Raw genomic sequence first — 27,607 nt, 5'->3', positions numbered from 1 at the left:
TTTTTTTTTAACGTTTTATTTATTTTTGAGACAGGGAGAGACAGAGCATGAACAGGGGAGGGTCAGAGAGAGGGAGACACAGAATCCGAAACAGGCTCCAGGCTCTGAGCTGTCAGCACAGAGCCCGACGCGGGGCTCGAACCCACGGACCGTGAGATCATGACCTGAGCCGAAGTCGGATGCTTAACCGACTGAGCCACCCAGGTGCCCCTAATGACAAAAAATTTAAACAAATTGTTTTCAATTATATTGAAAGAATTGAAACTGAATTGAAAGAATCAGGATCGGGAGTAAAATTTACTGTTATTTAAAGAGTTACATTTTGGGGCGCCTGGGTGGCGCAGTCGGTTAAGCGTCCGACTTCAGCCAGGTCACGATCTCGCGGTCGGTGAGTTCGAGCCCCGCGTCAGGCTCTGGGCTGATGGCTCGGAGCCTGGAGCCTGTTTCCGATTCTGTGTCTCCCTCTCTCTCTGCCCCTCCCCCGTTCATGCTCTGTCTCTCTCTGTCCCCCCCCGAAAAAAAAAAAAAAAACGTTGGAAAAAAAAAAATAAAGAGTTACATTTTAAGGATGCCTGGGTGGCTCAGTGGGTTAAGCAGCCGACTTGGGCTCAGGTCATGATCTCAGGGTTCATGAGTTTGAGCCCTGTGTGGGGCTTTGTGCTGACCACTCAGAGCCTGGAGCCTGCTTCAGATTCTGTGTCTCCCTCTCTCTCTCTGCCCCTCCCCCACTCGCACTGGCTCTCCCTGTCAAAAATAAACATTTTAAAATAAAAATAAAAGAAGATATAGAGTTACGTTTTCATTGCAACAGATCTTAGTAATGACCACCAAGGAATCCTGCCTCTGTTTCTTTGTAGCAGGATGTCACTGCTCCTCCCATGATAACATGTCCTCTTCTCCACTGCCCCCACCCCCCCATGAACCTACATTAGCTTTGTGATTTGCTTTGGCCAAGAGAATGTGCATAGTGATGTACAAGTTCAGGAGCCCAAAGCTTTACAAAAGTCTTAGATGGCTGCCACCTTTGCCCCTTTGATTCCAGCCACCATGTAAGTAACCACGTCAAGCTTTCTGATACAGACAGCTTGAGAATGAATAGAGAAGTAGAGAATGAGACCCTGTGGCGAAAAACTGAAGTACCCCAGCCCATAGCCAGCAGCATCTAACACCAGACATGTGGATAAGACTACCTTGCTGGAATAATTTAGTAAAAGTAAAATGACTTAAAATGTCAAAAGAATAAAAACAAGCAAACAAACAAAAAGCCTATCTTACACTACCCCTGCCAGCCACCAGCTGAATATAGTCTCATAGGGAAACCCAGCTAATAACATGTGGAAGCAAGATGAATTGTTCCTGCTGAGCACTGCTTGTTATAAGCCACTACAAGTTGTGGGGTGGTTTACCAAGCAACAGTAGCTAATTGTAACAAGACTAGAATACACAATTGGGTAATGAGAGTTAAAGAAAGTATAAATTACAGTATAACTTATAAATATGAGGTTCAAATGATCCCAGGTCTTTAAGTTCTGTATCAATATTTTTCTCCCATAAAGTTAATGAAGAAGTGTTTTTATCCTTCATGTTCTCCTTCCCATACTGGGTTTTATTCTTCAAGGGTTTTACTCTACAAGAGATGGGATGATTTAATAGTAAATAACCCTGACTAACAACAAGGTAGACAAACAAACTCTTAAAATGTGGAAACTGCTTGGGAGTAAAGTATGCACATGTACATGTATGAAAATACAAACATATAGAAATCATCATGGAATTACACAGAATTCTGGTTCTATGTGGTACATCAGGAAAGGTATCCTGACATGAGGATTGCAAGTGTTCAGTGGAAACAGACTGTGAACAGATTATATCACTAGTCTGTAAAATATGAATCATAACAGTCCAATTATATTCACTAAAGAGATAGGCTGATTTTACTCCAGAAAACAATATGGAGTTTTCTCAAGAAGTTAAAAAATAGAACTACCCTGGGGAGTCTGGTGTCAGTATCCAGTATCCCACTCTCAATCTCAGGGTCTTGAGTTCAAGCCCCACGCTGGGGTTTAACTTAAAAAACAAACAAACAAAAATAGAGCTACCCTATAATCCAGCAATTGGCCCTACCAGGTATTTACCCAAAGGAAACAAAAATAATGATTCTAAGGGATATACATGCACCCCAATGTTTATAGCAGCATTATCAACAATAGCCAAATTATGAAAAGAGCCCAAATTTCCATCAACTGGTAAGTGGATAAAGATGTGGCATATACACACAATGGAATATTACTCAGTCATCAAAAAGAATAACATCTTGCCATTTGCAATAATATGGATGGAGCTAGAGAGTATTATGCTAAGCAAAGTAAGTCAGAGAAAGACCAACACCACAGGATTCCACTCGTATATGGAATTTAAGAACCAAAACAAATGCACATGGGGCAAGAAAAAAAAAAGAGGGGGACAAACCGAGAAACAGACTCTTAACTATAGAGAACTGAGGGTTACTGGAGGGGAGGACAGTAGGGGGATGGATTAGATATGTGACAGGGATTAAGAAGGGCACTTGTTTTGATGACCACTAGGCTTCTATGTAAGCGATGAGCAACTAAATTCTACATCTGAAACTAATGTTACACTGTATGTTAACTAACTGGAATTTAAATAAAAATTTGGAATAAGATTTAAAAAAGAAAAGGGTGCCTGGGTGGCTCAGTTGGTTGAGCGCCCAAGTCTTGATTTCGGCTCAGGTCGTGGATCTCCACATTCACGAGTTTGAGCCCCGCATCATGTTCTGTACTGCCAGCACAGAGCCTGCTTGGGATTCTGAGTCTCCCTCTCTCTCTGCCCCTCCTCTGCTTGCACTCTCTCAAAAGTAAATAAACATTAAAATAAATAAAAATTTAAAAAGAGAGAGACGGATTTTAATAGATCAACACAACAAGAGGAAACTGTAGAACAAGATTCAGTTATATGTAAACATTTAGCATATGATAAGGAAGGGATTCCAAATTTGCAAGAAAAGACTAAAATTACCTAATACTGGTACTAGAAAAACTGGTTAATAACTTGAACAAAAGTACATTATTCAAAATATAATAAAATCCAGATGGATTATTTTAAAGAGTTAAATAATAATTAAAATAGCCTAAATGGATGGAAAGACAGTATTTTTGAAACCTTTAACTTTTAAAAAGAAAAGACTCTTTTCTACATATAAAAACAAAGCAAAAATTATAAAGGGAAAAAGCAGGTTTAGCTACTGACATTTGAAATGCTTCTACATTAATTTAAAAACCTTTCAAAAGCAAAAATTTGGAAAATGAGTAAAATAAATATGTTCTACATTTTCAGCACTGTTTAATTTTTTTTACAAATCACTGAACATATATACACATAAATGCCATAGAAAAATGTAAAAAGGACAATTCACAAAAGACGCAGAGTCACTAAATAACAAAAAATGTGAAACTCTACCTTTAAAGAATTAAAGGTAGTATTTTGCTCTCACTAGTAATCAAAATTGTTGAGTTTTGCTTTTTATAAGACCCAATGTTGCTCAGGTTATGGTCAAATGAGCACTTGCATATATTAGAGACAGTATAAATTGGGAAGGACAATTTTAAAAGAATTAGAAACCATAAAAATATTCTCTGTCCTAGAAATTTCACCTCTAGGAGGTGAACAAAGGATTAAATACTGTTTATTACAGTACTATTTGCCATGAGAAAAACCTGCAAACAATCTGAGTATGGAACAACAGAGATGTGACTGAAAAAAATCATTATAAAACCATACAATGGCCATTAAAATTAGTATGTTCTGAAGAAATGCTTAGAGATTTAGGAAAGTGGTTAATATATGCATGAATAAAAAACAACCAGAAGGAAATAAACCAGTATTGGATATTTTTTATATAAAGCCATAGGTCAGAACCAGTGTCACTCCCAATGAATCAGTGAGCACAACTAACAATAAAAATAATCAGAACCATACAAATACATATATCTCATTTAATCCTTAAAAGAGCCCTGTGAGGACCTATTTTTATAAACCAAGTCACTTAATCACAGAGTAGACTCTTTTATCCACACCCTCAAAGAAACTTAAAAGAAACTTTTAAAAAGCAGACTTTTTTTTTAAATTTAAAGAAAAAACAAATGGACAAGTTGGCTATGATGAGAAATTTTTACATGGAAAGGTCAAAGAGTGGAGAAAGGAAGGAAAAGATGAAAAGAAGGGAGAAAAAAATTTCAATTTTAAAATAGCTTTAGTTCCAGAATGAACTATTTTTAAGAACAATGATACAGGAGTTTTTAACCTATGTTTAGAGTTCTTGTGTGTGAAGTGGAATGGGTAAAGAAATTCCTGATGGAAAATTAAGGGGCACCCAGATGGCTCAGTTGGTTAAGTGTCCGACTTTGGCTCAGGTCACGATCTCACAGTTAGCTCGTGAGTTCAAGCCCTACAGTGGGCTTTGTGCTGACAGTTCAGACCTTAAAGCCTGCTTTGGATTCTGTGTCTCCTTCTCTCTGCCCCTCCCCTGCTCCCTCTCTCAAAAATAAGTAAACATTAAAAAAAAATTTTTTAAGGAAAATTAAAGTACACAACAATAGATAACCCTTAAAATAAACTCATGTGTTTAGACCCAAAAGAATCAGAGAGATCTTAGAGAATTTTGAAAGTACACATATAATCACTGAACCACTGACAGAAATGTTTGGTGTAAGTTAAAAAGTGAATTCTAGAAGGAATGCATTATTAGGCGGGAGGTTACTTTCCAGAAAAAAATCTAAATTTTTAACAAAGGTTCACTGGTATGTAGTAAAGAATTTCATTATTACTAAGTGCCAAGAAGAGTTCACCAGGAAGCCGAATATTAGAAAGTAATTGTGTAGCCATAACATAAGAAAGAAAACGGGGGGCACTGGGTGGCTCAGCTGGTTAAGCTTCTGACTTAGGCTCAGGTTATGAACTTGGAGTTCACAAGTTTGAGCCCCGTGTCAGGCTCTGTGCTGACAGCTCAGATTCTGTGTCTTCTGATTCTGTGTCTCCCTTGCTCTCTGCCCCTCCCCCGCTTGTGCTGTCTCTCTCCCTCTCTCTCTCTCTCAAAAATAAATAAAAACATTTAAAAAAATTAAAAAAGAAAGGAAATGAATATGAGTTATTTTAATATAACATAATTCTGTGTTGGAACTGAGTGAACTTCTATTAAGTTGCCTATGTTCAACTAACTCTCAAGCGCTTAAAAATTAGGTGATGTAAAATGCCATCAAAATTTCCAACGTTAACCAAGTAAAAAACAAATGAACAAACAAAAACCAGTAGAAAAAAAGAAATGAAACAACAAACCCAACAGTAACTGAAACTGGGGAGACGACAAAAGCAGATAATAACGCATTAACAGGGGCGCCTGGGTGGCTCAGGCTGGTTACCTAATTACCTATCCAACTCCTGATTTCAGCTCAGGTCATGATCTCACGGTTCCCTGCTGACAGCACAGAGACTGCTAGGGACTCTCTTTCTGTCCCTCCCAATACATGCACGCTCCCTCCCTCTCCCTCTAAATAAATAGATAGATAGATAGATAGATAGATAGATAAATAAATAAGTAAATAAATAAATTTTTAATGTTATGATAATACTTACATGTAAGAAAATAATGCATTAAACAAAAACTGGCAACCAAGCAATAAAACAGAAAATTTTAGAATTAAGAGCAGAAACTGTCCCAGTCTGAGTTATAGAATTCAGCTCTTCATCCTGCTTCCAATTCCTTAGAATTCTGAGAATATCACAAAAACTCCCAAATCTGGAAAGAAGAGATCTTTTTATCTTTTTGCTTTCCTGCCCCCTTAATTTGTTATTTTTCTGCCTAAAGAGTAATACCAGCTTCAGGGCAGAAAAAGGAACAAGCAGGATACAAAAACAGGAAGAGTGAAGAGGTGCTGACTCTTTGGAAGTCAAGGAAGGATCTAGGCTAAGAATGAATTGTATAAAATCAGGGTATGCTCCCATAGGAATGAGACATCCCACATAGTTGACAGATTAAAACCTAGTACAAGGCATTTAATCAAGTATTAAAAAAGAGAGCTGAATCTGGGGTTTTACAAAAAAACTTATACCGCCCTAGCTGAAATTTTACACTGTACCCTTGCCATTCCCTCTGGCTTCCAAAAGAGGCAAAAATACTTATTAGCCCTCACCTACCTCAATATAATAAAGGCTTTATATGAAAAACCCACAGCCCATATCACACTCAATGGTGAAGAACTGAGAGCTTTTCCCCCAAGGTCAGGAAAAAGATGAGATGTTCACTCTCACCACTTTTATTCAACACAGTACAGGAAGTCCTAGCCACATAAAACAACATAAAGAAATAAAAGACATTCAAACTGGTAAGGAAGAAGTAAAACTCTATTTGTAGATGGCATGATAACTACATATAGAAAACTCAAAGACTCCACCGAAAAACCACCAGAGGATAACAGCATACAAAATCAAGCATTGTACAGAAATCTATGGCATTCCTATACACTAAAATTGGAGTAGCAGAAAGTGAAATTAAGAAAACAATTCCATTTATAACTGCACCAAAATTAATAAAATATCTAGAAATAAACTTAACCAAAAAGTGAAAGACCTGTACTCTGAAAAACTATAAAACACTGATGAAAGAAAATCACAACAATGTAAAGAAACGGGTCAGAAGAACAAATATTGTTAACTTTTTTAAAAATGTTTTTATTGGGGCGCCTGGGTGGCTCAGTCGGTTGGGTGGCCGACTTCGGCTCAGGTCATGATCTCGCGGTCCGTGAGTTCGAGCCCCGCGTCGGGCTCTGTGCTGACAGCTCAGAGCCTGGAGCCTGCTTCTGATTCTGTGTCTCCCTCTCTCTGACCCTCCCCCGTTCATCCTCTGTCTCTCTCTGTCTCAAAAATAAATAAACGTTAAAAAAAAAAAAAGTTATAAAAAATGTTTTTATTTATTTTTGAGACAAAGAGAGACACAGCATGAGCAGGGGAGGAGTTTAAGTTAAAAAAAAAATCTTTTTAAAACAGACACATAGGGGCACTTGGGTGGCTCAGTAGGTTGAATGTCCCATTTCAGCTCAGGTAATGATCTCAGGGTTTGTGAGTCCGAGCCCCATATCAAGTTCACTGTTGTCAGCACAGAACCCACTTCGGATCCTCTGCCCCCCTTTCTCTACCCCTCCCCAGCTTATACTCTCTCTCAAATAAATAAACATTAAAAAAAAAAAAAAAAAGACACATAGATCAATGGAAAAAAAACAGAAAACCCAGAAATAAATCCACAATTATATGGTCAACTAATCATTAACAAAAGAGGAATGAATATACTATGGGGAAAAGACAGTCTCTCCAACAAATGGTGTTGGGAAAACTGGAGAGCTACATGCAAAAGAATGAAACTGGACCACTTTCTTTTACCATACACAAAAATAAACTCAAAACGGGTTAAAGACCAAAATGTGAGACCTGAAACCATAAAAATCCTTCAAGAGAGCATAGGCAAACGTTTCTGTGACATCAGCCATAGCAACATTTTTCTAGATAATGTCTCTTGAGGCAAGGGAAATAAAAGCAAAAATAAACTATTAGGACTACATCAAAATAAAAAGCTTCTGCACAGTGAAGGAAACAAAACTAAAAGGCAACCTATAGAATGGAAGAAGAATTCTAAAGTTAAGGCAGGAATGATTTCCCATTATGAAAAAATTCAAGAGAATACAGGCTGTAAGAACTTATTTTTGAAAAAACTTGACAATAAAACTCAGTCAATTTAAGAGATGATATAAAAAACTTACTGGAGAAGCTGTGGTAAGAGGCCTGGTAGTGACCATCTAACAAACTGAATACAGAACTCTGAGGAAGTGATTATGTTTTTACAAACCTGAAAAATGTAACATGAAAATTTTTTTTAAACATTGGATAGCAGAAATGGGGTTGCTAAGGTTTTTATAGCAGAACTCAATATAGATTTTGAAGCATTTAGTCAGAAACATAATAGTTTGCCACCAAACAGTAATTACACATAAATCCCTTCCTTGTAGAAGGGATTTTCTTTGGCTAATCACTCTCTCATATACTGATAAAAGTGGCCTCATACTCCAACCCAGACAGGGAACATGGGTGTGTCTGAGTCAATGAAGATAAATCTATTCTCCTTAGCCACTGACTGCTTTAGGTCTGGGATAGGTTTGGGTTGGGATAATAAGACAGAAGGGGACATTTTCTGTGAGACAGCTATGAACTGAACATCCCATTCTTAAAAAGGTACTCCCTTCCTGCTTTCGGATGTTCAAGTATTAGGTCAAGATCCTGGGAATAACTGCAGCGACCTGGCAATCATGCCCAGAAAAGCCAAAAGAACCACAAAAACACAATGCCCTGCCACTCTTGGACCGGCTATTGTGAAATTAACAATCTAGAAAAGTCTAGCCTCTGAACTTCTTATGCCAAATAATAAATTTCCTGTTCCTTTAGCAATATTCTCTAACAGCTGAGAGCATCTAAACTGGAAAGATAATGGTGTTTGTTTTTATAATATCCATTTATTTACAGAAATAATATCTTTTGTGATAAGGAAATTTTATTTGAAGTTCAATTGTGGTATCTATTTTGCTTCACTTTTTCTTCTATGTACCTAAATCTGACTTTAATATTTTTTAAGTATTAACAGCATTACATCATCTTAACAAAATAACTTTTATCAACCTAACCATCCTTTTTAATGTTTCTACATGTATGTATAAAAATGACATCTACAATGTTTTACTTAGTAGGAATGATGGCTATTTCTGGATGGCAGATTCAGGAGTGGGTTTTGGGTTTTTTTATTATTATTAACTTGAAATGGTTAAAATGTTCTCTCTTATTTGAGTTTTTGTAATTACACATGACTTAACAAAAAGAATGGGCTAAAATGAGGTATGCCAGCTATCCACCAAACCCATCTCTTTATCTTCCTGAGACTATATAACTAGACACTTCCCTCAGTTTCCTTTGCATTTATATGCAGTTATAGAACTTTTGGGTTCTAACCAAATGCAATCTGAATGAAAAAGCATGGAAGTCACCTCTGGGCATGGTCCTTAACAGCCCCCAACAATTAAGTGTCCATGCTCCTTCCTCTTCCAGAGATTAATGCAAATGACCATGGCAGCCATGCAACACAGAAAAGAAGGCTAAATCCTAAGATGGAAAGAACCTAATTTCCCGATTCATGACCTGGAAGAAAGCTGTCTGCCAATCAAGATCACCGGTTTTGGACTTAGCTGTGAATGAAAAATTAACACTATATTAAGCCAACTCATAATTTGAGAACTGTTAAGTGTTGGGAGACAATTCTATAGGAGTCTCTACTGTTTTCTCTGCATGTCTTAGGAGAGAGGCAATGCCTTACCCATTGTTTTAGACTATCTTTTCAAGGTTGTTTGTATAATGAACAGAATCGTAAGACAGTGTCTACCTTGGGAGCAAAGGGCAGCCATGCTTACTGTCCATTACAAAAGATTCAGATGCCCTAAACTCAAGGTTTTTCTACTACAATGCAACAGATGGCATAAGCAGATGTCACGTGGCCCTCTCTGTGTTGCCTTATGGAAACTGGGTCTTGGGCGAATGGTACAAAAATACTGATACTCTGGCCTGTGACTCATGTAAGTAACAAACTGGCCTTCATCCCTGACCCAGAATTCTTCTGTCTCCTAAGCAGTTACAAGTAGGGTAATCATGGACCTCTTTCACAGCCCCTGACAGCTTGGTGATGAGAACATGATGCCATTAGAGAGAGACAGGGGCTTCTGGAAAAGTAAGGATAAGGGTGCCACAGGCCAATTAATGGGATCCAAGAGAAGTCTATGGGAACGGGTAACAAACATATCAAGTAAATTATATGGGCAATCAGGCAGTAAATAAACCATCCTCCATTTTATTGTTTTATAAGGAGAAGGATTTGAGGAGATGGTTGCAGGTTGAGAACTGGGAAATACAGAGAGAGCTGTCCAAATGATGTTCTGGTGGTTGCTAAACGTTCTCCAGAGAGAAAGACTTCCTTGACAATACACCAGTTGGCTTCAGTTCCATCCAATTTTAACAGTAAGATTCATTCATAGGTTCTATGATCTATTGATATAGATTCATCCTTGGAGGACAAAATGCTCCAACCCTCTTGAGGTAACAGTTACAGAGACACTGACCTCTACTGAATAGGAAAGGAGGAAAGCTAGCATGCAACCATAGTGGACAGAAAAGAGGCAAATCTTAAAAACTCTGATTCACTTGAAGAAGAATGGCATCAGCAAAACTGTAGCAAAACACCTCCTGCAGGCTATCCTGCCAACTTGATTTTCATTTAGAGATGACAGTAAAAGATCTCAGTGGGTCCTGGCTGTTTAAAGGAAGTTCCAGTCCTCTCAGGGAGATTTTCCAGAGATAAACCAATTCCCATGGAAAATTACAGTTGAGACCTTGACTAGTATTCAGGCTCTTAATGCCCCAGATTGGATTTAAAATGCTAACAGAGCATTTACAGTGTGATACAGGTCACCACTGGATAATGAGAAATCTAGCTAAATTCTTAACCAGTTGGCAAAGCCACCCTGAAACACTCTCCCAGCCCTTATGAAACTACCACCTTACTGAAAGTAGGTGAAAACTTGAGAGGCTACTTTAGTAATGGGGTGGCAGATATTCCAGATTAAGGCAAGCTCTCCAAAAGAGGTCCCCACTATGTTAAGCCAAGATCTAGTCAACCAAAGGGTAGAATCTGGCTGCTAAGTCAAGGGGTTCCAAGGGTTGAAATAAATGGTATCAATCACAAGGACATCACTTAATAGGGCATTGTGAGTTCTGAAAAGATGGGAAATTTATTTGAGTGACTCATGAGCAGTCACCGTGCCTTTCAAAATTGAAAGTAAATACAAAGGCATATTTAATGGTACAGAGCCACTCTCTACCCCCACAACCTCTCACTCTTCCCCAACCTCCTCATCCTTTAAGGCAACACCAGTTTTGTGAAGAAGAAAAACAATTAGAGATGGCAATGAGGTTTCCCTGTCACCAAGAAGGAATCAATCAATGACCATATATAACCATTCAAGTATGCTGAGGAATGCGGAGAGAAGATACCCAGATCACTATCTTATCTGGGCCATTAAAGAAAAAGGCACTAGGATTCAGTGGACAGATTCAGTAGGGCAAGGATGCTAACATGACTTTGTAGGCCAAGCCTTTGGGTAATTAACTGTTCTTGTGCTGCTTATATACCTAAAAGTGTAGCAGGAATTGATATGACACCCAACCTAGCAATAATCTTTGTATTTTTAAAGAACTGTTAAAAATGGTAGGGGGTGGAGGTGGGGAGAGGGAATATGTGACAGAGGCTGTATGTGATCTGCGAAGCGTAAAATATTTACTATCTGGTTCTTTACAGAAAAAGTTTACAAACTCCTGTGTTATATGCTTGTCATGACCCACCCTGTAAGTGCCAAACAGTATTCCCCCAATCAGGAAGTGCTAATGGAACATAAAAATAGTTTCCCAAACCATTTCCTTTCCCTCAGTGGCCCAAGAGAAATGGAACAGAAATTCCAGGAGGACAAAGGGAAACCACAACCTTGATTAAAGACTTAAAGTAACAGATGTGCTATCTCAACACATAAACCTTGCAAGGCCACTGGAAAAAAAAAAAAAAAAGGTGAACAGGAGCTAGAGACTTAACAATAGTAAATTACTGTCAACTGAGTTAGTTATTGCTCTCACAGTCACAGCTGCTACAGACTTAATCTATTACAAGGACTGATGGTACTTGCTAAGTTGTCCCGGACACTGCCAATGCCTTCTTTGCCATACCACTTATAACCAGAGGATCAAGTCAGTTCATGTGCATACTGCAAGGCCTCTGATAGAAGTCTGCAGCGCTTCCTCAGGACAATCTAAATCCCCTTGCCAAATGTCACACCAATAGGTATGCCAGGATTTAGTGTCTCTCTATCCTCTGATTTCCAAAGCTTTCGCTATGGGCTGTTGAGTCAGTAGCATCACTCTCAACACTCTTCCTTCGATGTTATCACACCTCTCCCACCAAGGCCAGGTGAAAACCACAATAAAATTCAGGGACCTGCTCAACAAGTGAAGTTATTTGGAACTATGTGAGATTTACAATGTCTGATCCCTCGTAGGTCTCTTGATACCCTACCCCACTATCAAAAAGGAGACTAGGCGTCTTGTTGAACTTTTTAGGTATTAAAGCCTCTATATGATTCATTGGCATTTTACTTGTTCCTTTATATCAGCTCTCCTGCAAATACGCATTCTTTGAGAGGAGCCCAAACCAACAGGCTGTGCTGGAATCTGTGCAGCAAGCTATATTCTCTACCTTTAGGGCCCCTCATTATGCATTTGACCTAGAAGTTTCTGTGACTGATGATTTTGCCATTTTCAATCTCTGGCAAAGCACGCGCACTGAGGTTTTAGACTTCTTGCTGTCCTGACACAGCTATCAGTGCACCGAACTATATGCACTTAAGAATGGTTAAGATAGGGGCGCCTGGGTGGCTCAGTCAGTTAAGCTTCTGACTTTGGCTCAGGTCATGATCTCACGGCTCATGGGTTCAAGCACTTCATCGGACTTTGCACTGACAGCGCAGAGCCTGCTTTGAATTCTCTGTCTCCCTCTCTCTCTCTGCTCCTCCCTCACTTGTGCTGTCTCACTCTTTCTCTCAAAAATGAACGAACATTAAAAAAACTGGAGTGCCTGGGTGGCGCAGTCAGTTAAGCATCAACTTTGGCTCGGGTAATATCTCATGGGTCATGAGTTCAAGCCCTGCTTTAGCTAAGCTGGAGCCCCACTTCAGACTCTGCACTCTCTCTCCCTCTCTCTGCCCCTCAAGGGATTCTCTCTCTGCCTCTCTCTCTCTCTCATGCTCTGTCCCCCCCCCAAAAAAAAAAAAATTAATTAAAAAAGAATTAGAGGATTGTTTAAAAAAACAAACTTAAAAAAAATCTTGAGATGCTCCACTAAAAAAAATGGTTCAGATAGTAAATATTACATGTATTTTTATCATAATAAACAGAATTAGGAGTTAGAACTACTCTGCAGAGAGAAATATAGGGCCCAAGGCATTATCATTATCATAGGAGAAGCAAAATAAGCTTGTACAGAGAAGCACAAGTGGCTGGACAGCGACCCCAAACTGCTTTTATTAAAATGTTCTGTCTATATGCTACATACTTCTTTTCCATACATTCTCCCCTCTTAAATGAAATGCTATAACTAAAAGTTTGAGATCAATTTGTTTCTGATACTGCCTATTTGTGAAGTGAAAAACAACAACAAAAATCACTTGCTTTTAAGATACAGCTATTATGACACAAAAGATCTGATAAAACAGTAAGGTATTGTAAAACCACTTTGTACTAATTCTGTCACAAATTATCACTTGAGGTTAATACCCCCTTTAAAATTTTAACTGAATCAGGGGCGCCTGGGTGGCTCAGTCGGTTAGGCGTCCAACTTCAGCTCAGGTCTTGATCTCATGGTTCATGAGTTCGAGCCCTGCATCAGGCTCTGTGCTGACAGCTCGGAGCCTGGAGCCTGCTTTGGAATCTGTGACTTCCCCTCTCTCTCTGTCCCCTCCCCAGCTCATGCTCCGTCTCTGTCTCTCAAAAAATAAATAAACGTTTCAAAAAAATTTTTTAGTAAAATAAAATTTTACGTGAACCAATGACAGCGTGAATCATCAGTGATAAAAATACCTCACATGATACAATAAGGTAGTAGCATATAAAATTAACATATAAAAATCTATAGTCTTTATACATACAGATGATAAAATTACACAAGTAGAAAACTCCTTTTAAAATAAGAAAAAATAAAATAGTAAGAAAGGGAATTTGGTGGCAGCATATAGCATACAGTTTCCCAATCTGAGTCCCCACATAAAAAGAAACAGCTTAAACAAGAAAACCAAAATCCGTGGACTAACATTTACAACAAAACCAATTGTTCAAAATATCGCCATGAACTCCAAAAGACAAGCAGGTTGGGACAAAGCCCTAAAGACATGCATGGTAACAGTATTTGTGAGGGGAGAAGGAAGTAGCAAGTAAACCCCCAAATCAACAGTCTCCACTGGAAAGCACTGGGGGCCAATGTGAGAACAGCATCTGAGACAAGGGTTTTGTCCTTGCCAATACTGGACAAATGCAAGAGGCCTACGGAGAAGAAGGACTGATCTAAGCCTCAAATCACCCTTCCAGGCAGGGGTCCATTGTAAAACAGGGACACACGCCAAACAGAACTGGCTTCTAAGTACCATCCCCAGTAAAAGAATATGATATGATGATATTTTCTTTTAAAGGAGGTGATGCGCTGTGAACAACACACCCCTTATGTGGTAATTCTATCAAATATATTTAACCTGGATCTAATCAGGAGGTGTAAATAAATAAGAAAAATCCCTGGAGAAGGATAATCTGTGAAACAAATGGTCTGGACTCTTGAAAAATATCAATGTCAAAAAGGTAGAAAAGCCTGGAGACTGTTTTTAGATTATAGCAAATTAAAGAGAAATAACTAAATGCAATATCTGATACTTCACTCTATCCTGAGTCAATTTTTCAAATCAGCTATTAAAGTAAAGCTATTACTGGGACAAAAGGAGATATTTGGATATGCACTATGTATTAAATAGTGGTTATATTTCATAATTAATTATGTTTTATTTCCTAAGTATTTAATGTTATATCAAAGTAGTATTATATTACACTAATACATTAAATATAATCAACAGGTGATCGTTTGTAACATTAATAATTAATGAATAATGTAATACATGACTTTCCACTACATTAATGTTATGTTTCTTAAGTAAGATAGTTACATTGCAGCAATGTAGAAGAATGTCCTTAGGAGATGCATGCCTATTTAGAGATGAAGTGTCACCATGTAAGCAATTAATTCTCAAATGGATACACAAGGTTTTTTAAATGTCTCTGTATTTTATACATATGTATAAAGATAAATCAAATGTGATGTAAAATGTCAACAATTGTTGAATCTAGGTTAAACCTACATAGCTGTTCATTGTACTATTCATACAAAATTCTTGTAATATTAAAATCTTTTAAAATAGAAAGGTAAGGGGTACCTGGGTAGCTCAGTCAGTTGAGCATCTGACTTTGGCTCAGGTCGTGATCTCACATTCCATGAGTTCGAGCCCCACCTCTGGCTCTGTGCTGACAGCTCAGAGCCTGGAGCCTGCTTCTGATTCTGTGTCTCCCTCTCTCTCTGCCCTCCCCCTGCTCATGTTCATGCATGCTCTCTCTCACGCTCGCTCACTCTCTCGCTCTCTCTCCCTCTCAAAAATGAACATTTAAAAAACTTAAAGAAAAAATAGAAAGGTAAAAATAACCTGGTATATAAGTTATTTAAAAACAAACTAAACAATATTTAGGAAATAGTCTTAAAAAAAAAAAAAAGCTAAATATAGTATAGCTATCATGGTTAACACCTACTGACTTTTCTTCCAGTCTTTTATAAATAAAATTATTAAGCAAAATTAGGAATACAATTTTTTTAATTAAAACAATTTTTAATTAAAGGGGTGCCTGGGTGGTTCAGTCAGTTAAGCATCTGACTTCAGCTCAGGTCATGATCTCACAGTTCCTGGGTTTGAGCCCTGCGTTGGGCTCTGTGCGGACAGCTCAGAGCCTGGAGCCTGCTTTGGATTCTGTGTCTCCCTCTCTGTCCCTATCCCTCCCCTGTCTTGTGCTGTCTTGAAAATAAATAAACATTTTTAAAAATTTATTTAAAAGTGTTTTTAACTAAAAAAAATTTAAGTGCATATTGCATCTTTTGTATATATACTGCATCTTTTACTCCTATTAAAAGGCCCTTCCCCCATTATTTGTCTTTTAAAATCATGGATTTTAAATATAATAATATTAATAATATTAACTAACACTTAAGATGCCTTTCAGTTTTCTGCACGGACAACCAGATTTCCAACTAGCACTTCTAAGACGTGCCAAGGCAGGGGTGGCACCTGGGTGGCCCAATCAACTGAGCATTGGACTTTGGCTCAGATCATGATCTCACAGTTGGTGGGTTCGAGCCCGACATTGGGCGCTGCGCTGATTGTGTGGGGCCTGCTTGGGATCCTCTGTTCCTCTCTCTCTGCCCTTCCTCACTCTCTCTCTCTCAAAAATAAGCAAATCCTAAAAAAAAAAATTTTTTAAGAAGTGCCAAGGCATTTTTACATGCATTAATTTACTTAATTTTTACAACAATCCTATGAGATTAAATACTAATATCACCTAGACACAATGAGAAACGTGAGGCACACATATCCCACTCCACACAAGTCATAACTTTTCATTTATTCTTGGCCATTTATATCATTTCTAAAAATTAGATGCTATAAGTAGCTAAATAGTGATAAATAACCATCTTACATATACACCTTAAAGTAATTATCTAATACTTATTTGGGGGAAAGAATATGAACTTTAAGCTCCTGACATGCCATATTTAACAGATTCTAACTAACTTATTTAAACCTATAAAATGGACATGTATATTACAGTGATCCTATGTCACAGTTTACTTGGCATCCTTTTTTCTTTCTTAGTGGTATGTATAAATCAGTGACAAGTCAAATTAGATGAAATACAGTAAACATCTTTTCAAAAAACTTCACCTATTTACTCAACACTCTCACTGCGTGTAGCTCCATTTCTGAAACATACAAAAGTCAAATGAACAGAGCACAAAAGTTTAAAAATATAAACTGAGCTTTCTCACTATTATGTTCCCAAATGTCTAACTTTGGACAAACTGTTTAATATCAATGAGACGCTCTACATTTTTAATTTGTTTTCCTAGGAAATGAGAATGGTGTCTGAAATTCAGTAGATGCTTCATAAACGTTTATCAATTAAACATGCATGTCCTTTTTTCTTCAACTATGAAAAAGGAAATTAAACTGGATAGTTTAACATAGATAATATATTGACAAATATTTGTATTATAATAGTAAAACAATTCCTTATAGCCACTTAATCTCCATAATGCTATGGTTTTTAGATAGCTGGAATATAACCCTAAACACCTAAATGTATGTAAGCATTTGAGTCTTAATGTCTTGTGGAATCTCAACCTTACGAAAAATAATAACTCTATAGACTAAAGAACTTAGCCTTCAACCAATTCAATTAGTCACAAAAGCCCATTTCATGGACATGCCATTTAATTGATGCACACTGTATTAATGTTTGTCTTCAACATCTAAATTCAAGAAAAATTTCAAAAAGGTTATTCACACCGACTTGTAATTTTCACTTGTCATCCATCCTCTTTGACAAGGTATCTATCCCTTCTAAGCTACACACTCTTTATAAATCCCTTCTCCCAAACATTTACTAGGCTAAATAACAACCTCCTGAAACACTGTATGAGATTCATAAGGAAAAAGAAGGTTCCCAAGATTCTTTGCACTAGCATTCTTTTTAGAACATGAAAAAACTTCACCATGTGTACTCATACAAAAGAAAAGTTTTGTAATATATCTGATTTATCTAACTTTTAAAGAAATGTGATTATTAAACCTCCAAGAAAAAGACAGGAAGATATATGAATAATAATCCATAGACTTTGGGGTCAGGCATACTTGGTCTTAAATCCTGGCTCTGTCATTTACTAGTAGGTATCTCTTGTTTTTGTCTGCCCATGATTTTTCTTTAGGTAACTCTTCCCTACTCCATGTAAGACCTTCAACCACAGTATCCCAACAGCCCTGACCACAAGACCACAATTAGCCAAAATAAGGTTAATCCTAGGTAGACAAATCTCACAATTCCTGAACATCCTCAATTCCAATAGCATTCACTTAAATTCTCTCTTCTTCAATATGCGTATAATAACATCTTGTGCCAGAAATTACGAAGGGTCTACTATCCTATTTAACAAGTGAGCTGCCAGCTTCATGGATGCTGCAAGAAGACACCAGAGTCCTGGTTATACACAAAGGGCTTTATTACTCACAACAACAGGAGTAGCCAGAATGTCAGCATTTCCACGGGTTCCCCAAGTCCCAGTTTTAACACGATGACCTGAAAAGCGTCAAATGATGCTTGCACACATAGTGGGTTTCATTACAGGAGAGGAACTTTGGGCTTAGGAAACCCAATTCTGAACAGTAAGCAGGCCTACTGCCAAATACCCCAGAAAGAGATATTATCTCTGTATATTTTCCACGGCTATAAGCACATCTTCCCTTTGCTCTTGATGACGGTGCCTCCATTTTCCAAGACTGTTCATTTCGTAAACAACTCTGAAAAGATAACCTGGAACAAAGGCAGTCAAGGCCTCTATTCATAAGATGTGTGCGAATCTGAGAGACCCATGGAGACCCGTCTCGCAATAACTGATGTCAGAACGACCAGTGAAATATTAAACCACTATGATCTATACTTTCTCCATAACTTTGCGTTGATTCACACTCTTACTTGTTCTTGGACCTCACTGAGTCTTCCAGACCCTTGCTCCAACATTTTGTCCAAATCTATGTGACCCTGTCCCCTAGTTTCACGTCCATCTATTTATCCAACTTGGATCCCATGACTCACTACTTTAAACACTTCTGACAACTCACTTGTTCCTTTTCCTTATATTTACACCCACTCTGCATAGCAATATCTCCCTTAGGATTCTGTCCATACCTATTTTCTCTGCTTCATTATCCAGGTGACGAAGTTAAGGATCTAAATGACTCTTTCCTTCCTCCTCCCACAATACAGGAAGACATAGTATTCTTCTTGTTCACTACTACACCTTAGTATCATGTATTCCTCCGGTTATTGCCCTATTTCTTCCCTCTTATTGACATCCAAAATTCTTTTAAAAGAGTTAAATACTCTATTTACATTTCCCCATATTTACTTTATTCATCTACCAACTTCAATTAGCTTCTCCTCTGACCATTACACTGAGACTGTCTCGAACTTCTTCAGCATTAAATTCAAAAGACATATACTTGCTTTATATTAGTTGATCTCTCAAATGCATCTAATTGCTGAGCACTAACTTTCTTAAAATATTCACATACCAGATCTCTCCTAATTTTCTTCCTGTATCTATGGCTACTTCCTTTATAGAATCCTCCCTTCCCCATTACTGATGAAAAACGAGAGAACGGGAGGGAAGCTCTAATTTACAGAATACCAACTAATTAATGGATATAGAATGAATTATGGAAAATTATTTTCTGTCAAACACTATTTCAGGTAGAAGCATCAATGGATGCTAAAACCTGTGAGTGAAAAATTTAATAGGAAACAGGGTATCTGCCTAATTCTCAAGGTGGAGTAGCCAGCCTCCAAGAATATCCCATGATCTTTGCCCATAGGTAGTATCCAAATACACCGAATAGGTTGCTCTGTGTAACCAACAGAATATCGCAAAAATGAAGTGTCTTAAAAGTGGTTAAAATGGCAAATGCTATTTTATATATATTTTACCACCAAAAAAAAAAGTTTAAAAAAAGTCATTCAACAAGGGGGGGTGGGAAGGCAACATGTAACATGCAAGGCTAGGTCACAAAAAAACTGCAGCTTTCAGGGTGCCTGGGTGGCTCAGTCAGTTAAGTGTCCGACTTCAGCTCAGGTCATGATCTAGCAGTTCCTGAGTTCAAGCCCCACATCGGGCTCTGTGCTGACAGCTCAGAGCCCGGAGCCTGCTCTGGATTCTGTGTCTCCTCTCTCTGCCCCTCCCCTGCTTGGGCTCACTCGCTCTCTCAAAAATAAACGTTTAAAAAAAAAAAATCTGCAGCTTTCACCTTGCTCTTAGATCACTCACCCTGGGGAAAACTAGGTGCCCTGTCACACGGCACCTAAGCAGCCCTAATGAAATACCCACGCAGCCAGAAAGCGAGGTTCTTTACTCAGCCAGCACCAACGTGCTAGCCATGGGACTAAGCCACCTTGGAAGCACATCCTCCAGCCTGAATCAAGCTTCAAGCTACTGTATTCCTGCCAAAATCCTGACCACAATCGGATGAGAGACCCTGAGCTAGAAAAACCCTAAGTCCAAATTCCAGACCCACAGAAACTGTGAGACAATAAATGTTTATTATAGTAAAGCTACTAAACTTTAGGGGAATTTATTGTGCTGCAATAGGTAACTGATTCAGATTTTGTTATGAGGCCTGGTACACTACCATCACAAAAAACCCTAAGATGGGGGAGTGGCATGGAATTAAGCAATGGGCAAAAGCTAAAAGGACTTTCAGGAGATTATGAGGAAAGACTAATGAATACTGAAGAGACTATTACTTGAAACCTTCTGGCCTTTCAGGAAGGCTGCTATCCAGAGCATAAAACAAAGTGAGAGAAATTTAATTGTATGTTAGACGAAAAGGGGTCCTTGTTATATAGAAGCTGAAAGTTTTTTGTTTTTTTTTTTTTTTAATTTTTTTTCAACGTTTTTTATTTATTTTTGGGACAGAGAGAGACAGAGCATGAACGGGGGAGGGGCAGAGAGAGAGGGAGACACAGAATGAGAAACAGGCTCCAGGCTCCGAGCCATCAGCCCAGAGCCTGACGCGGGGCTCGAACTCACAGACCGCGAGATCGTGACCTGGCTGAAGTCGGACGCTTAACCGACTGCGCCACCCAGGCGCCCCTAGAAGCTGAAAGTTTAACAACATTGTTGCCTGTGGTAACACAGAAAAGTAGAAAGTGTATTTAATGAATTGGATGATTTAACTAAGGCGATTTTTTAAGTAGTATGTTGCAAGTGCAATCTGATTTTTTGTTTAAAAAAATAAAGGAATACAGAGATAAACTAAATCAGGAAAGGTTATTTGGTGGTCCTGAAAATTCATATACTATGCAAAAAGCAGACAATATAAAAGTAAGGAATGGCTTCCAGACAAAGATAAACAGTACCACCTTTTCATGAACAACTCAACTATATAGATGGCAATCTATGAGTACCAGTGTATAATGAAGAAAATTAATCAGCTGACTAGAAGTTGAGTATACAACAATTAATGTCTACTTAAAATCGGTAACACACTTTTAAAAGGAAACCAATTTCTGAAGAGTAACAAGGTACTGAAGAGTACTCTCAGAAAACCATTCCAGGAAGAGTAAAACAAGGGTGTGACCATAAAATCCACTGTTAAGATCAAAGCAATGTCTCCAAGAACCTGAAACAGGGCTTCATGGTCATCAAGGTCATGAAAGACAAAGAATTAAGGAAATATTCCAGAATGAACAGACTGAAAAGCTGAGGAGACATGACAACTAAACGTGATCCTGGATTGGATTCTGACCCAGAAAAAGTTTCCCCCGTCAGTATGGAGGGTATCAGTGGGGGAAATTTGAATGGGATGTGCAGATTAGCTAACGGTTCTGTAAAAAATGTTAATTTACTGATTCTGATAATTGTACTATATAATCATGTAGGAAATCCCCCTTTTTATTAAAACGACACACTGAGTAGTACACTTAGGCTAAAGGGGTATTACGTTTCTAATTTATTCTCTAGTACTGCAGAAAAAGAATATACAGAGTGAAAAAGAGGGACAGCAAAGAGGGGAGGGGAGGGACGACATGATAAAGCTTAAAATGTCAACATTTTGAAAATTTGGGTGAGTGGTACAGAGAAATGTGTACTATTTTTCAACTTTTCTCAGAGTCTAAAATTATTGCAAAATCAGAAGTCAACAAAATTTTAATCCTTCTGGCTGGCTGCCCAACACCTCAGGATGAAGGATCAAACGAGCATCACTTATAAAATCCTCAGGAACTGGCCCCTTTTTAACCAAGTGGTCTCCTGTCACTCTTCAGCCCCACCAAACACACACCCCAGGCATTCTTAACTGCTGTTCCTGAAAAGACCTTGCCCTCTCTTAACTCTTTGCACATGTAGAAGCTTAAAGCTTTAACTTGAGTGGAAGATTTCCAAAAGGAAAGTACACAAAAAAGGAAAGGGGATGACAGGTAGCTCTCAATGCTGAAAACTTTTAAAAAGATACAGAAAAGTAATGACAACTCTGTGAATGAGAGTTTGTCCTCTGAGAGCCACAGAAGTAGCCCAGTTCTCTTCAAAGAAATGAGTATTCCTACAAAACGGTAAGTCAATATCTGTGGTTCACAAAACACTAACTGCAAACCTACCTCCCACAAACACCCAGCATACACTAACAATATTTATGTTGGCAAAAGCTCCTTTATCTATTGCCAATTGTTAATAACAGTAAAGTAGAGCAAGTAAGGGGGGTGGAGAACACTGCAGGAGATAATCCCTCACAGCTACAGTAGGGGACAGAACAATTTTCTAGAAAACTTACATGGAAATGAGCGCATTTCCACATAATACATTGTCACTAATGGTGACTTTGCTGCAAAGTATTGTTAAGTATAATACCACACTTTTAATACATCATGGATTAGTTAACATTAATGAGTAGGGAGAGGATGTGTCTGAGGATCATTTGAACTGCATTATCTCAATGCATTAAATAACCACAGATTTCTAAATAAAGACCTACAAATTAACTTTCAGAAAAAAATCCTTTCTGAAGCTGGGAACCTCACAATACAACCACATATTGCCATGTCTGATACCCCTTCTCCATTTCCTAACCTTGGCCCACAATCTCACTTCTGTAAACATAAAAATATTAGGCTTAAAAGAAAATTCTGTTTTATAATGAACATTAATAGTCTTAGAGGGTAGGGGCATCTGGGTGGCTCAGTCGGTTAAGCATCCGACTTCGGCTCAGGTCATGATCTCACGGTCCGTGAGTTCGAGCACCGCATCAGGCTCTGTGCTGACAGCTCAGAGCCTGGAGCCTGTTTCAGATTCTGTGTCTCCCTCTCTCTCTGACCCTCCCCTGTTCATGCTGTCTCTCCCTGTCTCAAAAATAAATAAACGTTAAAAAAAAAAAAAATTAAAAAAAAAATAGTCGTAGAGGGTATTCTTCTTAAACAATACTTAAAGATACAAACTGTGTAATGACTGAATTAAACCCCTCCTATACATAGTTTCAATTCATTTCAAACACGTACTTTTGTTCCTTTAAAAATACATATATATGCCAACTTTTCCATTTGTATGGAAACTGTCCTTTATTCAAAGTTGTAACTCACTATTAATTTTCCTTTCTCACAGTTAATATCTAACCAGTATTGATATATCTTGGGTCACACAGAAATTCTCTGAAAAGCAAAAACTATGCACTTTTTTATGTTCTCATAGTTACATAAAAAGGTAATTTATAAACTGTTGATTTCATTTTCAAATAAGGGATCTGGATAGCACAACAATCAGTATGAAATATTCTTTATGACCACTTAGTTATAACTTAATACAAAATACTTAAAATAGATTTTAAAACATGTACCAGTATGAAGGTAGATAAAAAAATTCGAAGGGAGAGTGACTCCAACATACCTCATGAATAAGACCAAAATTCAGCTCACAATATACAGTATTCTAAAATCAGAATGGATTGTGAGTGCTACCATTCAATGCAACATTTTATAACAGGGTAAGAATATACTAGATAAACCTACTAGATATTAAAATCTTAAAAGAGATAAAGAGGCATAGGGGATGACACAGTCTATAACACCCAGTCTTTACAGCTGTATTATCACTTAGCATCATACCATAATAAAAAAAAAGTCCCTTCCCAAATATTCCCAAGGCAAGCAACCACGTCCAACAATAAATGTATACTATGTGTACCTCCTAGCCTTTATAGATTATCAGAAAAACTATTACAAAATGAAATGTAGAAATGATTTTAAGTTTGACAACAAAATCAAGTTATACTAATCTTACATATGCCAGAAACAAAATGCAAATAGTATTCATATACTAATGAAAATACCAACTGCTAAAATTCATAGGTAAACAGTTTGACTAAATACAATGTTGTTAACCTAGTATTCAACTGTAAAAACACTCATAAAATGAAAATCTCATTCCTACAACAAAAAAGATAAATATAGTCATTAGCACTGTATTTATTAAACATTGTACTACATTTAATAACTGACCATTAAAAACAACCATGACGGGCATATATTAGGATAAACATGGTCATACCACAAACACTTCTTTAAACAAGATAATGCTCATGAAATGGCTGAAGAGAAGAATATCATCAGTAAGACTTCCCTCTTCACAATTTACAATGAGTCCTACCTATATCCCTCATTCGTGGATTAAAATAAGCTTACATAAAATCTCACAGCACTTCTTAGTAAAACTGCTAATTAAACCCAATCTGCCATGTTCCCATCAGTAATCCAAACAAGACAGCAAAATAGAACCCTATAATTGTCACTATCACAAAACCACCTCATTAAAGAAATCAAGATGAATATGTACACTTGCTGCCTATAAGGTCTATAAAACATATATATAAACCTAACAAATGCTATAAAGGCAATGTATTATTATTTCACTCATAACTGAAAACCCAAGTTCAAAATTAAAAATTTAAGCTTTAAAAATGTTTACCTTAAAAAAAGACACACACATAAATTCAAATCAAATCTGTTCCCAAATCCTAAGAATTTACAGACATGAAAAGGTTCCAAACTAGTTTATACCAAATGTTTAAGAGTAATATTACTTTCCGATTGAAGATGTCTTTTTTATCCTCACTTCATTAAAAACAATTCACAGTAGTATCCTTTTCCTATGTTGGCAATATAACCTATGAATGATTCTACTGTACTTATTAGTTCACTAAAAATTACTCATATCCTATCCTTTAAAATAAATAAAAACGTAAGCAGAAAAAAGGGAAGTCAGAAAAAGACAGATTAGTATCAGGCAAGCTTTTAGTGCTTTATTAAAAGATAAAATATTCTCAAATGATATTACATTTGGCCATTAAAAAAATAATAATAATAAACCATTAGCAGCACCACTGGGGGAGAAAAACAGTCAAGAATATACAGAACTTCAAAACTGTTCCATTATAAAGTGAAAAAGATGATGAGATTTTTACTTACATGTGAAATAGTCAGTTAATAATGTATAGCCACAAATGCTGAAGTCACCTAAAGATTTCACAAGATGACCACAGTAACACATGCAAGAAATCTCTCTCATGCTTTCGGTCAAGCTGTATTTCAAATTTTCAGTTGAAACAGGTACATACAAACATATTCACAAATATGGCATTATTTTAAACCTACTCTTTGACTTTATACTCTCAATTAGTCAAAAATTTTCAGTATTTCCATGTCTCAATCCAGCTATCAAGAACTTAATTTTATCTAAAAAAGGGAAAAAAAAAAAAAACTATTAAGTAGATGTGCTACATATATAGCAACAACAAATCCACTTACTTTTTTCTCTTTCTCATGATGTTTATCCTGAGAGTGAGAGGAAGAATCACTTAAACTTTGATCATATGACCTATTAGATCCCCGTTTGCTCTTTTTCTAAAAAAGAAAATATATATATATACATGTATATGTATATAAAAAATTTTTAAATAATCTGTTAGGCTTAAACCAATTCAAGTGTGCAGTACTTAAAAATGTCTACTGAAGTAAAAACAAAAACAAAAAAACAAAACAAAAAAAAACCACCTCGCTATTTCAAACTATATAATCCAGTTTAGACACCATCTATATGCTGTCTATTGCATTATAAAGGAAAATCTAAACCTAAATTTAACATTAATGCCATATTTTTGTACATTTATGAAAATGTGTGAAAATAGATTATATTTTCAAATAAGCAGGAGCTTATTTGTCACTTTATCACAAAACCACCTCTTAAAAGAAATCAACTATAATTTTCATTGTCTTCTTTAAAAAAGAAAAGGAGTTCCAACCAAAATAGAGAATGCCATACTGAAGAAGGATGCCAAGACTAGAAGAAAAGAAAAGAAAATATTTGAAGAGTTACTTTTCTGCCACACTAGAAAAAGCAAGAAGCCTTTATATCTCATACTTCCAGTATTAGGGCATAGTTTTCTAAAAACTTGTCTCTGCAATTCATTAAGAAAAAAATTAAAGGAAATGTCAGCATTAGACCCATGCATTTCTCAAAGCATTAATAAAAGTATGCACACATTTGTTTAAAATACTTAAACAATTTCATAATAAAGTATGACAGTGAGAGTTATTTGAGGTATTTAAAACTGGGTGGTACCATAACTAGTTCAAATTAGACAAAAATGACTATGAAAGGCATTCAAATTCTATGCAAATGTAGGTTAAATAATCTTATTAAATTATTAGACTTTTCCTCCCTAACTAGCAAATGGGACAACAACATGTCAGTAACTAGCAATGAGAAAATTCAATTTACAGACTCTCATAATCCATTTTCATTATTTCTGAATTTTGATCTATATCATCTTCCATTTAGAAAACTAAGATTCCAAAATGCTTTTAACATCTAGAAAGCAAAATTTCCAATTTTACTATCTCAAAATTAGTCTTAAAACACTTCAATATTCTTTGTCCTTAAAATAAAAGTTTTTGATATCAAGCAATATATTTACACAATCTAAGTATTTTATATGCATGAACCAGAAGAGAATCATGAGCTGATTTCATGAGTAAGAGGCCCTTACTATTTACCTAAAAGAACGGAATAAAAAAATAGCCCCATTCACAAGGGAAAGTTAATAAAAATATAAACAAGACATTAAAAACAAAGAAGACTTAAACTTTCATGTACAAATCTGTCATCATTGAAGACTAAAAAAATAGACACTTAGGACATTAAATATCGATCCTTCAAAGGAAAACGGACACAATATATGTAACAACTAACCAAATTTTACCAACTCAATCATCTATGCTATTATGTAACAGTAAAAACTGGAAAAAATCTAAAATATTCCCAAAGTTGTATTTAAATACATGTTTCTCAACATCTTCAACCAAGAAGTTACAAAACAGCTTTGTTTCAGTTTTACGATCTCCTAGTAAATAAAAATGAAAATAAATAATAGTAATATAGCAAAAAAGATGACTAACAAGTGAGAAAAATCACCAGAGTTAGATTATAGAGTTCTTTATACATGCTTTTTCTATTAAATGTATCCTAACATTTACTATTAATTAATAGAACTTATTTTATAATATTCATCATTATAAATGAACCAAAGCAAAGCAAAATCTTTAAGAATTACTAGATCTTTTAAATCCCAGGAGAGACCGTGCTAAGCAAACAATTTCACACAAAAATCAAGAGAAAAGCAACAGCTATTATGCCTTTTTTATAAAACAGAATTTTGCAAGTTCAAGATAAATTCTTACCAGCTTGCTAAAATGGTATTTACAGTAGCCACAGTATTGGACATTATCTGCACCATTACCTTCTTCTTCACAAAGTAGTCCAGCAAACTGAGCACTGAAAATAAAAGCCAAAAAATATATATAAAAACATAATATGTATACATTAAATCTCAAACTACAGTTATGTATATATAAAGAAATTAAAACTCACTTCCAAGCATGTAAGGTTTGTAATTAAACCCTATACATCTAAGAGAAAAGGGGGGAAATGTAAAGCTTTATTCTTACTGGGATC

General features: G+C 36.7%; 1 protein-coding gene across 13 annotated transcripts in view; it reads right to left on the bottom strand.

The window, feature by feature from the left end:
• The window catches only part of MLLT10 (MLLT10 histone lysine methyltransferase DOT1L cofactor), a 234,949-nt gene that overhangs the window by 96,164 nt on the left and 111,178 nt on the right, over positions 1 to 27,607 (bottom strand). For all 13 annotated transcript variants that reach the window (XR_006219669.1, XM_042991194.1, XM_042991193.1 and 10 more), the window contains 2 exons: positions 27,334 to 27,427; positions 25,402 to 25,497 (listed from right to left, as the gene is read on the bottom strand). Coding sequence is in view for 12 of the 13 variants with exons in the window: in XM_042991194.1 (XP_042847128.1) it covers positions 25,402 to 25,497; positions 27,334 to 27,427 (190 nt within the window). In the remaining variant the exon portion in view is untranslated. The remainder of the gene's footprint in view (positions 1 to 25,401; positions 25,498 to 27,333; positions 27,428 to 27,607) is intronic.

The sequence above is a fragment of the Panthera tigris genome, chromosome B4 (assembly GCF_018350195.1).
Source record: "Panthera tigris isolate Pti1 chromosome B4, P.tigris_Pti1_mat1.1, whole genome shotgun sequence".
Taxonomy (NCBI): domain Eukaryota; kingdom Metazoa; phylum Chordata; class Mammalia; order Carnivora; family Felidae; genus Panthera; species Panthera tigris.
This window is presented reverse-complemented; position numbering and strand designations above follow the sequence as displayed.